The sequence below is a fragment of the Synchiropus splendidus genome, chromosome 4 (assembly GCF_027744825.2).
Source record: "Synchiropus splendidus isolate RoL2022-P1 chromosome 4, RoL_Sspl_1.0, whole genome shotgun sequence".
In the NCBI taxonomy this organism is placed as follows: domain Eukaryota; kingdom Metazoa; phylum Chordata; class Actinopteri; order Syngnathiformes; family Callionymidae; genus Synchiropus; species Synchiropus splendidus.
The window spans coordinates 10713923-10728790 of NC_071337.1; the positions used below are offsets into that span (position 1 = coordinate 10713923).

At 39.1% G+C, this 14868-nt stretch overlaps 1 protein-coding gene across 2 annotated transcripts in view; it reads right to left on the minus strand.

The window, feature by feature from the left end:
* The window catches only part of vps50 (VPS50 EARP/GARPII complex subunit), a 73731-nt gene that overhangs the window by 7384 nt on the left and 51479 nt on the right, over positions 1–14868 (minus strand). For both annotated transcript variants that reach the window (XM_053861907.1, XM_053861909.1), the window contains 3 exons: positions 4688–4836; positions 937–1033; positions 452–610 (listed from right to left, as the gene is read on the minus strand). In XM_053861907.1, the coding sequence (XP_053717882.1) occupies positions 452–610; positions 937–1033; positions 4688–4836 (405 nt within the window). The remainder of the gene's footprint in view (positions 1–451; positions 611–936; positions 1034–4687; positions 4837–14868) is intronic.

A 14868-nucleotide genomic window follows, 5' to 3' on the forward strand; every position in this document is an offset into this window, starting at 1 on the left:
AATTCAGCCATACTGATCATTGGTGCTATGTGCATTGACAGGGCTCCAGATGGTGACGAAAAGAACACATTTCTGGAACCAAATAAGCCATGCAAGTGTCAAATATCGGGGAAATATCGCAGGGTGTTACATCAAGTAGCATTCTGTAATAGCATATTTCTTTTGTAAGTCCTTGGAAAATCCAAAATTCTGGGGTATTTTTTAAATTATTAAAATTATTCAAAATTATCCAAATTTAAAGTTTCACCTGAAACTGAAAGCTGTTGAAACATTTTTTAAGCAATAAACGTTAAACTATCTGTAACAACTTGAATGATCGCGATTAATAATGACCATTATAACCACCCTAGTCAGGAATAATACCAAAACCTTTAGATGGTCACAAAGCTTCAACTGTAAAAGACTTTTTTTTTTAACGAAGGTGCATCCAAAGCGTGGTTTGAAACTCTACCTTGAGTAGGACGTCCACATACACGTTGTGCTGCGACATGATATCTCTGATGTCCCACTTGACGCCAGCCATCAGCAGTAACATTTGTTCGTAGTCGATGGCCTTAGCAGCCACAATCCAGTAAATGGGTTTACGCAGTTCACTCGCAGTAGAAACAGTCTGATGGAGAGAGAGTCCAGGTGTATCAATCATCCATAACATGTTTTCCATTAAAACAGAGGCAGGAAATGAAGACGGTGGTGAAGCCAGGGTTTGGTTGGATTATTGATTTCACAAGAAACATATTACACTCGTATTCCCGAGGGCGCTTTGAATCGGAGCGAAATAGGAAAAACATACTCTCAAATGCAGCTTGCGAGAGTGTCACTTACATTTTTTCCATTTAAAAAGGCAGGAATATGAATAAATGTTGGGCTACTGCAACACAACTGCTTGTCTCAGAGGGGGGAAAGTTTTTAAAGCGATGCCATTCAAGTTGAGATTACCTGGGAATAGAACTGCTGCAGGAAAGGCTTCTTGGCAGCCGGCATCATCATGTCCAAGTGGGACTGGAGAGACTCAAATTGTTCCGCCAAAAACACCCTGGAAAAAAAGAAGATGCTTTAGATGTACCTAATTTACAAGAGTGGCTTGTTTTTATGTCGCATGTGTAACAACATGATGACCAAGTACTGTTTTGCTTTTTAATATTTACATGATATAACATGACATAGCTCTTAAAAACCTCATGAGGCAAATATTTGATTAATTTAGTGGGCGCAGATGAAGCTTTAGATGGTACTGAAATCCAAACAAAATAAGAAGTGGTCACCAGAGGTGGTTTTAGCAGTCATTTATTCATATGTCTTAAATAACCACTGAGCTTAGTTTAATAATTAATACAAGTTTGGATGCATATTAAAACACTTCGTAAACACTTTTCAAATCCAATGAGAACATATTTAATGACAAAAGCACTTAGAGTGCGGTTTTGAGTTCGGTGCAAGCCAAGAGTTGGAAAATCTCTCGCTTCATTCACTCCGTCACCAGCTTTCACAAAGTTGGTTTCAGGTGGATAAACTGCCAATCTGACACACGACTCGTACGGCCAAAGCCAATGGCATCACTGAGTGGACTCGCTGTGTGGATATGTTTCTTGTCATCAACACTTCCTGACAATGTCATTGAAAAGTGTTCCTGAGCTCCGAACAGGAGGTGTCCATTTTATTTTAAAGCAACATTGTGTGCATAAACAACAGAGACTATTTATTTCCAGCCAAAGTGTCTCTCACATGTTAACCCATGCATGTAAAATAACAGCTTAGTATCAAAGAGGACAATACATGGCAACATGAAATTGTCAAATGTTTACGAATATAATTTCTTAAGAAACACCTACGCTGCCATTCCACTGCATGTTTTAAACCCAACAAACATGAGGATGACTTGTGTGGGTGTGTTTTAGTTCGAGTGGAGGAAGGTGAAAATAATGTTCAAGGTTCTCCATTTGCCGCCTCTTTTCACCGAGGCTTTCATTCAATGGACACCTTCAGATGAGCAGAAAGTACAAACCGTCTGATTACTTCATTTGATCACTATATGAGGGGGAAAATTAAATAAACCTCACCAGCTTTGTCAACAGCAATTGAAAAGTCTGATTTTACATAGCATCTTCAAATAATACTCGGTTGTATTCGGGGGGATATGATACAAGCCAAATCTAATTCTCAAATATTTTGTCGACTCATATTTACGCAGAAAGGTTGCAGCATTGTTATCTTGGTAACCGACAGAGAGGCATGCAATAAATGGCCAGGCACTGACACCAGAAAGGTCTCTGGCTGCTGCGCTGCAGAAATGGCTTTAGACAATAAAAAAACAAACAAAAACAAAACACATCCTTGCAGTCAATAAGCACATATACACATTTATTTTGTTGAATCAGGCAATTATTCATCTTTGAGAGATGGAACAAGAAGGAGATATATGCAATGATATCTCATCTTAGACTTGATCACTGAACTAAAGCATTTCGGGACAAACATTAATGCTATTATAGGCATGTCAGGGAAAGAATTAATGAGATCACAAGAAATTTCATCATCATAAACAGGGCTTGGGAAAATCTCACTCCTATGCGTAGTGCAGCAAGTTACTGCGTCAATGGAGTTATTATTATTATTACACCAAAGGAAAACAACAAGAACCAAACAGATGGTTGATACATTAACTGAAAAAATGGATCTTCAACTTGACAAAAAGCTTGAATGTAACCAAAAATACTGCTGTGTTTTGTTAAATTTAGTTTCCAGCAGTTGTGCTGACCGGCCTTAGTATCGATCTTAGGTGATGGCTAATAGAACAAAGAACTAACTCTAGTCAAACTGGCAAGTTCAGGGAAAACAACAACAAAGAGACAAAGTCTTACTTTTGTGATCTGTTGTGACTGAGTGTCACAGCCCCAACCTTGTCGAGTGTCTCCTCAGTGCTTCCACTGCTACTCTGAGGTCTCTCATGCTTGAGTGGGTTGTACACTCTGATGCTGAACAACTCATGACTTCAACCTGATGTCCTATAAGCTGAATGTCTAACTTTCAATGAACAGGTACTTTTTTTCCGCCTCAGGAAACACTTTAAGATGTGTGGTCAAAAGGGCATACAAACATTTTTCTTGACAACATCCTTGACCTCCTTGTCAGTTTTGTAGAGCAGATAATTTTCTCTCGAGAACGACAAACCACTTAAACTATTTTTTAAAGTTGCAGAATGGTACAGTGAAGAATGAATACCCTAGGCACATAGGGGTGGACGATTACGGCAAAAATGATTTTTGAATTTTGAATGTCTAAAATATAAATAAGAATAATTTAACATCAGCCTGTTCACACTGCTTTACTTTTAGAGAAAGTGACGAGGTGACAATATTTTCACCTGTGACGAAAACCCTCTTTGGGCAGGTACTTGTGGCTGGGACGCAAATATATTTCTGTAGTTCTGACATAGAAAGCTTTGATGTCATGTTGCAAGTATCTTCAGACAATTTCAATGAGAAAAAAAACTTCTATACTTCAGCCCCCCTCCAGCAGTCTTGGCAGCGTGTTGAAAGGCACAAGGAGAGCTTGGTTTATCCGCCACATTCAAATATTGAGTGTGAGCGTCAGTACATATCCACTTCCAAATCATCTTTGGATTTTGGAACACCTCCAACAAGCAGTTATCCAACAGATCCTCGCTCCCAGTGCATAATATATTGACATTGGGAAAGTGGACTTTTGCGTCCCATGCTGACCCCGACAGCAGCCTTCAGTGTTGCATGTTGACGGGGTTAGGTAAGCCATGTGGTAGCGGTCCAACATGACAATTGCTATTTAAAGGCCCTAAAACGGTTGTAAGTTTCTGTCAAAGTGACTTTTCGGAGCCATGTTAGGGGTTATAAATAGCAACTGATATTCAACATGATTCAGTGAAGAGAGCTTCTGAACGTCTCCTCGTGTTTTTGCCCCCCTGAGCGTGACCCCACACCCGCCACCTACCACCTACACGGGACGGAATGAAAAGGCCATTAATTAGACTAATTGAACGGCAGTACATGCACAAGACTTTTATCTTCAACATTCTGCAATTCAGCCTTTTCAAAACAGTCATACGGTTGATTTGGTGTGTAAAAAAAGTGACTATCACTCCTGGGCTAAGGAGAAAGAAGACGAGAATCCTGAGAAATGAAGCCTCACCAGAGGACCCCGACAGAGAGATTCTATTAAAATGGATGAGATACCCGGGAAGAGCTGTGGTCGACAGCCCATCAGATGACCCTGATACAATGTGCAAGGTGGTTAAATGCCAAGAAGGAAAAAGCACATCTAAAGGAAAAAAATCTATATATTAATCAAAGATTAAAAAAATATCATGAATATCATCTTTACGGCACCTTTTTATCCTGTCCTTTACCATAATTCTCCAAAGTCCCCCTTTGCATTCTTCAGGAGACAGTGTTTACCTCAATGCAAAAATTCTTGTTACAGTGAAAGTATGACGCAGTCAAGATAGATGGAGACTGAAGCTTGAGATAGTCGTAACATTTTACAAATGACATGAAATTATTAATGCAAAATGAGCAATTCAGTCACCTTGAATGGCTACAGTTGTTGACGGAACAATTTATTGTGGTAAAAACTTTCTAACTTTAGAAATATCACTGCAGTAGTATTATTGCAGTCGAAGATTGTGTACTTCAAAAAGGTTTTGGATGATACTTACAGGGACTCAGTGGCAACCACTCTCTGTGCCAGCCCATAGAGGGTCCCACTGTTGGTCAGTACCACCATTTGGCTCAGATGGGGGCTCGGCACTTTCTCCTTCCTGTCCTCCACAGGCCCATGGACTCCAACGTTTTCACCACCCGACTCCTGAGAGACACAGAGATAAAGTTGTCCAAACTCAAAACACATTTCAGTTTAATTAACTCAACATATTTTGGTTAAAAATGGCCAAGAGTGAATAAACTGGGCCAGTTTGGAGCTGTATAACTGCCCTCTGGAGTGCAGTTCCCCTGCTCCAACAAACCTGCAGAATAAAGACACAATGCAGAGCAGGACCAGGGGGTGAGCATAATCTAAAATTCAATCAGTTCTCTGAAACTCAAACGGAGGCTCTAAAATTCTGCTGAGCAAACACACAATAAAGGCGGGCATTTATCTTCCTTTTGATATATTCAGCTACCTCACCAACCGGTGACCCCACCATCCATTCACTTGAGAGAGGGATTTCAAACATCAATCCACCATCAATCACCATCGTCTATGTAAAAGCCATCAGCCAGACTGAACCATATGTAGTCTATATTGATATGATAAAATATGCAGGAGTAATGTTGAGGCTCTGGGCTTTTCGTGTAAGGAAATCAAATGGTGGGAAATATCTGTCCTCTATTATGATCACATGCATTCAACAAATCAGAAAAACACCACTTTGCCCCTTACACAACAAAGAATCATACTTTACCAGAGCAGCACTAATGGTCAACTGTTGTTTTACGATTGTTGACTACAGCATACAGACACAAGGTTAGTGCTACACCTTGAAGGTGCAGGAAAGAGTTGTTGAGTGCAGGCTTAGAGGAGAAGCAGTATGGTTTCATGTCAAGAAAGAGCATGTAGAGGTGTCGCTTTCTCTGAGGACGTTGATAGAGGAATACTGTGCAGAGGTCACAAGGAGTTGCACAGTGTCTTTGTGGATGTAGAGAATGCTTAGGACAAAGTTCCAAGAAAGGAAGTGTGGCATGTGAGTGCTATGCACGACATGTATGAGGACAGTGAGACAGTAGTGAGGTGTGTGGTAGGACTGGGGAGCAGTTAGCGAAAACAGATGAGACCAAGTATTTGGCATCAGGTGACGCAGCAGGTTGGAACGAGGAGAAATAATTGTCGAGGGTGCTCTGTGACAAAAGAGGAGGATCAAAGAGATGAATGTGACTAGCAAGGACAAGAATGTAAACAAGTATATCACAGGGATGGCTCATGTAGAGAGGTTTGAAGGAAAAGCTTAGGAGGCCACGTCATTGGTTTGGACACAAGAGGGAAAGAGACAGGAAACACATCGAACCAAGAATGTTGGAAATTGAGGTACCAGGAAAAAGAAGAAGAGGTCATGAACCATTGAGGGTCATTGAGGAGATCAAGGAGAACATGAAGAGGACAGGTGAGAGTGGGAGGGATGTTCAAGATAAAAAAAAAGATGGAGGCAAGACAAAGAAGATGAACTATATAAGCGGAGGAAAGATAATAATAATAATATTAAAAATAATAATATAGCTACCTGTGGGAACAATGTGGCACCAAAAACAATTCACCAATTTAAAACTAGCAAAAGCTTTCTCTATTTTTGTATAATTACATTCATATTACATACATATTCCTGGGTTGTTGCTTGATATCACCATATTTCTTTTACTAGCAACGGTCTGCTAAGAAGGGAAGCTATTTATCCCCTATGTTGCACCACAGGTTTTTTTTTACAACAGCAGACTGATGGGGAAACAGGGTGTGGAAGGACACTGCACTCCCTCAACCCCTGATTGATTCATTCACTTTGTCAAATAGTCAATCAAGAAACACATACCAATGTTACTGCTTCACTGTCAACACTTGGCATTAAAGCAAAGCAAATAACCACCAGTTGAGGATGGTGAGATTTCAAACTGAACGCCATTAAACCAGTGTTGTTCTTCCATTTGTCCCCTCAGCGCTACCTCGGCATAAGTGAAGTAACACGGGAGGAGAACCATTGTGCAAGATCGTGTCCTGTATTCCGATCCTCAACACATAATTCATGATTCATTTGTAGAACAAAGCCACTCATAATCATATTAAATTACTCATCTGCTTATGTGATGACTGCTTAACAATTCAGATGCATTTTCCACTCTGTAATGCTGAGGTGTCTTCATTTCTGTTTGTAACTCCCAACACACACAGCAGTGTTGTGAGCTCAGCAAAACAAACACCTCACGTCAGAATTAAACCACACAATAATATGACCACTGGAACCATCAGTATCCTAATGTAGCATGTAAAAGCAGGTTGACCCAGAAAAGGAGTTTCAAAGATTCACAGCCACTGCACCTTATTCCACAGTCCCCATGTTCGCGGTCTGAATGTTTGAACCCCAGCCATGTGTAATCGAGTTTATTTGAGGCCACGCTGTCGGCTCACCCTCCGGTTCCACCGTTTGAGACACATTTTTCAGCCACTTCACAGAACATGAAGTCAAATCACAGTGGTTATGGAGTTAACCCAGATAGAACATTAGTGGGCAGCTCCAACAGCAACACATGATTGATGATTGCGGAACGGCGATAAAGTGATGCAAAAATGAGGCAGCAGCTGGCAGCCATTTGATGTGAGGTGCCAAACCAACAACTGTCTGCACAAAACCCACGGACACACACACACACACACACAGAAGTGATTGTAAACAACAGCAGATAATGAAGTTGAGGGAAATTGAATTTTACGCCTGTTTTGATTGAGTCGTGCCACATTCTTACCGGTGATGCAGATATCTCCTCTGCTTATGATCCAAAGGCAATGATTCATTTGAATCCCTGGACAGCTTTCAGAACAACAAAAGCTTTGTGAACTCGAATGAATAAAAAAAAAAAGAAGATTGTATAACAACAATTATATGATAACTGAGATAAAGTATTAAACAGATTGGTTATTTTTACCTTGTGATAAAAGTCATGGACATTGTATGAAAAGTGAAGCATGTTGCACAGTGCTGGTCATTTGGTTGAACAATAGAAGTCAACGTGGCACACTAGCAGGATTAAAACAAAATAAACGAATTACGTTGCAGCAAAAAACAAGACGAATAAACACTTTAAAGTGAATCTCAGTTTGTTTCACTGTTTTTGGGTCCAAGACAACTTCTTCCTGTCTTGTAGGACATGACTGGATGCTCATTCAATTCAGGAAATGATGTGTGGCTCCAAGTGTGATGGACCAATGATTTCCATTAACTGAAACAGGTGTGTGGTCAAAAAACAGGGATTATCCTTGAAGACATCCCAACACTAGACTACTAGACTACATTTTACACTAAACCAAAACTGCACTTAAATAGTTACAGTACAAAGATATTTGTGCATTGTTTTCCCTTTACCTCCGCTAAATACGAAGGTTAAGTAAATGTGTTGTGAATAAGCAACTTAATGAATAAGTGCCATCTCCATTATTTTTAACTCAAATCCTCAAAAGGTCAAAGTAAAATTAAAGATTAAAGCCATGTCTGACTTGAATCTTTGAACATATGAAAAATTCTTGCACACATAAATCAGGATGACAAGATTCTAGCACCTTGCTGAGTACAACATGTATTTATTTATTTTTCCTCAGATGTGAATAGCTTCATAGAAGAAGCAGCTTGTCGCTACAAAGAGAAATGGTGGTTCTCCTGAAAGGTCAGTCCTCCTGTAGGAAGCCTGTGGAGCCAGGTCCCATTACAGTAGTCCGCAAGAAAACACAGACAAGTATTGTGGCAAAAAACAATTTTTAAATGAAAAATAGCTGACTTTGTTGTTGTAGTGAAACTAAAAAAGTAAGTTTACTCCTCAGGTTTGCAGCCGGCTGAGCATATGCTAGAAGCACTTCAGTGGTGAACAGGCCAATGTTATGAAATACTACTATGAAATAATGCCACTGACAGTTGGTCAAGATGCGTGTGGGGACAAATGGGAAATGCAAATAAATAAATAAAAAAACACTAGCTGCCAAGTTCAAGCAAAAGAATGCTCTACTACACATGTTCAGACAGTTTGTGAAATAGAGTGAAAGTACAGCAGACCAGTCCATGTTCCATGATTGATACTGAAAAGGTCATACTTTGTTATTTATCTCCCCAGCTGCAGAACATTTTAAGGAGTGAATTTAAACTCCTGAGGTCATAGTTTCAACAGAACAAGTGCTGCATGCAACTACACACAGATTTGTCATGGATCACGCAGGAGTCACAGAGGACAGATGTTGGCAGTGTTCAACACAACGCCTTACATTTGGAGGCATTTTATGCAAACAGAAGGTTCCAAAATGTAACGACTAAAGAGAAAACAAGAATATGATGAATCAAACAAACAATAATTACATCTGCCTTGGTAATTACCCTATCTAATCTAATTGGGATGATCTTGTTAGCAATGTAATTTAATTTTATGAACTTGCGCAACAACGGCATTATTTCAATTACAGCAAGGTTTTTATTTTCTTTATGAAAATGACAACGCATTAAAAATAATCATGTGAGTTAGCATCCTGCTAAATTACAATTTACTCAATACAATAACATGTAGTTTTTCCCCTGAAATCATGTGCATCACTACGCAGGGGCAGATAAAAACATACTGTAATATTGTAAGTCTGTCAGTGAGGCCGCATCTCTTTAAATCAGTCATGAATTCACAAAGAAATAGCAGATGGGATGGATGGAGACGAGACCCAGGAAGAGTGTCAAGGCAAAACTGTGGCTGAGGAAGCTACTCAGAACACACTCCCGTACAGACTCCACTGAGAGAAAGTTCATCGTTTCATATTCATGGAAGCCTAATCATCTGCCGAACCCTGCCGAACACTCTCCATATGAAAAAAAAAGAATTATCATGCTCACAGGAGCCTTTTAAATTAGACAGAAAATAATCCATTTGAATAAGAACCAGAGGACATTTCAAATCGGGTCCTGAATGGACAAGGTTAGAATAACACTTAATTCTGCCAGTCATACTATTTCTCTCATGATTATCTTCATTCAACACTTGAAGTGTACTTCCCCTCGCGTGGCAAGCAGACAGCTGAATCACAGAGGACTGAAGAAGAGTAGTTATCTCCCGCCTGTCCTGCTTTTTTGGCCCTAGTATGTTACTTTAATTTCGATCCTCCGGAACTGCCCGACTCCCACTCAATGACTTTCTTTTTTCTGATACACCCAGAAGGGCTACATTCACACTTGCAGTGAACTCCACGAGCTATTATTATTAGTGTACTGAATGACTTTATCGCAGCGTAGAATGTGCACACACAGACACGCTCAAAAACGCACACATGCCAAATGGTCCTCACAAGGAGCCAGTTTTGTCAGGCTGATTGTTTTTCTATCCTTGTGGGGACATTGTCAGGAAGTCTCATTGCCATAATGCTTTCCCCAGCCTCTTCCCCTAAACCTAACCATCCAAAACAAATGGCTAGCCTTAACCAGGACTCTGAACCTAACGGAAACTTATTATTCTAATGACACAATTATTTTGAAGTCTTCATCTTCAAATTGAGGCTTAACCTTGTGGGGTCCAGCCAAATGTCCCCACAATCTCACAAGGATAGTGTTTTGTCAAGGATTGGTCCCCACAAAGTAGGATAAACAAGCCCACACACGCATGCATACGCATACACAAAAGATGAGAGGACAAAGCATTCATGACAGAAAAGAAAATTGTTGTATAATTATGAAACATAGTTTTGACGAAATATTAGAGATAGCTGGAATGATGTATCCAAAATGGCAATAAATGTTTTTATTATGTCATAACTTATCAGGTCCATAAATACAGCATCATCCAAATCAGATTGTATAATGTTTTATGAATATACTTCAAAGCCATATGCCATACATTTGAGGACAAAAGACGTACTTTAATACAAACCCTTGGATAAGAAATATACTGTATCTATTAGGGCTTGTCTAAAAACATAAAAAGCAAGTGAACAGAAAAAGTTTTGTCATCAACATGTCAGCCAATGTTTCCTTTATTTAAAAAGAATATAAATCAGGAAAAATCTATAACTGTGCAGGATGCAGTATTTGAGGAGGAAATACCACTAAAATACTACTAAAACAATTTACACAGACACTCAATTTAATGGTGCAACGACAAATGTAAAATAAATTCTGAGATCTTCACTTGATTTTGAATGTTCCATAAAAAGAAAATAGAAAAGAAAAGACTTGAAAGAACATTAGATATGATATATATGTACTTTTCATTAACCGTTGCCCTTGTGATTAAAAGAATGTGTTAAAATGTAATGCATCCTGTTAATATGAAAAGTATCCTGTCTGTTTTGACGTCCTTCTGGTGGAGATGGAGGCACACTGAAGCACACAGACGAAGGCGGCCCTCGCAGAAATCAATACAAGTTGTAATTTCCTCTGACATTTGTCTAATGAGAAGGAAATTGCTAGGAGGTGTAAGTGTGCCACTTATCCACACTCGATAGTAATAACTGGACAGATTTGTCACTTCTACAGTAGTAAAATCTGAGCTGCACAGCTCACAAAATGGCCAATTGCTTACCTTCGATTCAAACTTTTAACTTAAAGAACCCAGTTCACGGCCAAGCGTAATGATCTGCTCTCACACAGTGCTCCATACACACAAAACTTGCATTACATTTTCACTTCAGCTACTGTAGCTGTAGCTGCAGTAATGTAGTTTTCCAACATCTTTGGAATTATTAAAATGTAATTATAACTGAGTAAAAAGACACTTTGGCGTTCCCATATTTTAATTCAAGTCACTTCCCATTTTACATTTGTGATCCATTGTCTTCACTAAATTAAAATTCTTGTCTTCCTGTGTCCGCTGCTAGTTCAGGGTGGTCTATGAATGGTATAAGCGAACACAATTACTGTAAGAATCCTATAACTTTGAGCTATATCACATTTAAAACACTTTTCAAGCGCTACCCAAAAGTGTAGTACACACTTATAACGCTCATGTAAATCTTCCTCAAGCTGCAACATATTTTAGCAATTTTGACAAGCAATATAGAACTTGTGTTTTATGAATCTTTGTTCTTTTCTCACGCAGAAGAACTGAATAATTATTAGATTTTGTCAGTGAAACTGTTTACCAGACTATTTAATCAATCATTACTTGTAATTACACATATCAATGTCATACCAGATGTCATACAAACAACCATATTGTCATTGTATGTAATTCACATTTGAGCTCAATAATGAACAACTAAACAACATCGACTCTGTAGTCCCCATCCATAGTATATATTGGTTTCAAATCCATGTTAGCAACACACGGTCATCAAATGCTTTATAATTACTAATTTATTCGCTAGCTACAATGAAATAGAAGAGAAGTAAATTCTTCAGGGAAGAAAGCAGGAGCTCCTTCAAGGTTGTTAGTGAGTATTGGATCTTTGAAGAATGACATGAAAGGACTTTGTTTCTTTCATAGTGTTTCAGTAAGTAGCAACTCTCAGTTGAAATTTATTGAGCTCAAAGACTACTGACCAACTGTTTCCATTTTTCTCATTTGTTGTAAAGACATTTTTACATATTAAAGGCCCCCCATCGCTTTATATACCATTTGTAATTCAAATGTATATCTAGTTAAAGTTTACAAAATGACCGAAATGGCTCAAAATGTTCCGTTTACATTGAATGACTGACAAGGACTATAAAAATGGGAGATGCACGATGCTAGTGACTATGTTACGGTTTCAACTGATCGAGCAGTTTTAGTTGACATCACACACCAGTCAGTTCTCAGTTCTGATCAGATTGTTGGAGCCGTAGGCAAAAGGAATGTGAACAATTTTGTAGGTGTCAAGTACATAGAAGTGCACTTCACAGAAAAGGCCGAACACTGTTGTTTCACACTTCAGTATATGTTAAAGCAATGTTTCATCATGCATGACCATAATAGTTGAAGTGGTATGTTACACTTTCCACTATCCTTCGAAAGGTATGTCTTTTGTACTTTTGCAATGTGTATTTATTCATTTCTTTTATTATTCAGCTGTTAACAGTCACAGCTTAGCTTATACTAAGGTGTGAGATGTTTCTCATTTCAAAAGCTGATGGAACACCAGCTCCATGATACAGGATGTGAACATGAGAACATTGCACTCACCAATGAACTGGTCAGTTGTTGGTATACTTGGATTAACTGCAATCACCCTCAATGATGAACAAAATTGAACGCAATGTTGACTTACTGTTCAGTACAAGCCTGTTTGACCCAGTTACCAGAAGTTTCCAAGTGAGACGCCTCATAGATGTGTCCTCCATAAAATGAGGGACAGCCTCAAAGTTGTGCATCTACTCTTCTGTGCGCAGATTGTGAACAAGCAAAGGCGTGATGTGGTCCAAAGGAGGCAGCGAGCAGCAAGACAGAATACTCTGATGAAGCGTGTCGAAGCCATACCGCAGCATGAGGCAGATGACTGGGGTGCACAGAGGTCTAGTTAGAGCTTACAGGCAAACACATCAACAAGTCATGACACTGCAGCTGAGAAAGTCGCATCTGTGATCATTAATAGAATGTGATCTAATGACAACTTGAAACCCAAATTGCACATGAGTGCAGTACATAAAGATCAGCAGAATCTGGACCATAGACACTATTAGATTTCCACCAACATCAGTGAAAGTAATTATGATCTATAATCCTTGTCAAATGGCTGTTCCCTCAAGCTTTCTGCACTTTTGTAGTGAGAGACAAGGCAACAATAGAGAGATGAGATTGGACAGTGACATGGCCTCATGAGGGATACAGCGATAATAACTGGCTTAAGCTTGACAGCATGTCCTTTTTGTTTGCGTATGGCTGTTTATAAATTTCAGACTGGAATGCAGGGGGCAAAGAAAATAAATGATTCATTGAACTTCAGCTAAGTCATCAGGGAGTTAGCGTGCCATTGCATCAGGATAAATATGCTTCACCACACACTGTGTTTTGAATCATTCATTTACGTTGGCTTGTCTCTTACGTAATTTCATCTGTCGGACAACATCACATTTTTTCAGGCTGTTTCACAGACAATGACCAAGCGACATATTCCCCGGAAGATTCCTGACGCTAATCTATAAATAAGTTCAAGCTTGCTTCAGATAAATTTTGTTTTCCCTTCCATTCTTCTTATTGTAGGATAATATATTGCTGAGTACATTGTTGTGAACAAATGTTCAAACAACACACAGCACATTGACATACTCCATGTTACAGAGAGTTTCATACACATAAAACAAAAAATTCAGTATTAACGCATTTAACGCAATTAATTGGCATTTTTATTCAATTAATATGTCAACTGTTTTTTTTGTGCATACGGCAAACTAAGAAACCAAGAAAAAGGAAAAAGTAATTAAGAAAAGGGCCAACGGGAAAAAAAAAGTATAAAGTAGCTGATGGTGTTTTTCTTTTTTCCTTGCAGAGCTCCCAATTTATATCGGCTCACCTCTGTCCCCGAGACAAGATGAGATGGAATCGCTCCGTCGATCACATGGGACGCGGAGTCATTACAGTACATTGGTTTTTAGAATCAGACTGTTGCATCAACAAATGAAGGGAAGAAAACCATGAGGATTTGACTGCGCAATTGCAATGCAGTGTGCAATTAACTTTATAATCTGTTTACAAATGAGGTCTACCCTCCCTTGATCTCAGGAGAGAGTGTGAGTGATGAGTATTCAGGTGCAAGACTACATGTTACGTCACTGTCAGAGTTACTTTCTGCTGAGGCCATTGCAACACTGAAAAGAACACTACCGCACAGACGTTTAGATTTCACATTCCATCGTCTTGAATAGAAAACAGAATTAAATGACAACATTAACAAAACTATTGAAAGGATTTCATCTTCAAATCATGAAGTGAAACAAAAGAAAACCATTAGTTGTGAGGGAGATGACATTCGATACACACAAAGCTCGGGAGCATCGGGTTCCTAGGAAACTTCCAGCTTATTCCAACAATGAATGATTTACAGAGAGGCTAAAATGCTTTTTCATATGAGGAACGGCCAGCTAAAAGCATTTTCCAATACATCAGAGACGACAAATGTAGTTGCAAACCCCAACTGAGCCCTTCTCATTTTGATTCAAACAGCTCTTAATCATAGGGCCAGTAATGGCCCCAGAGTGATACCATC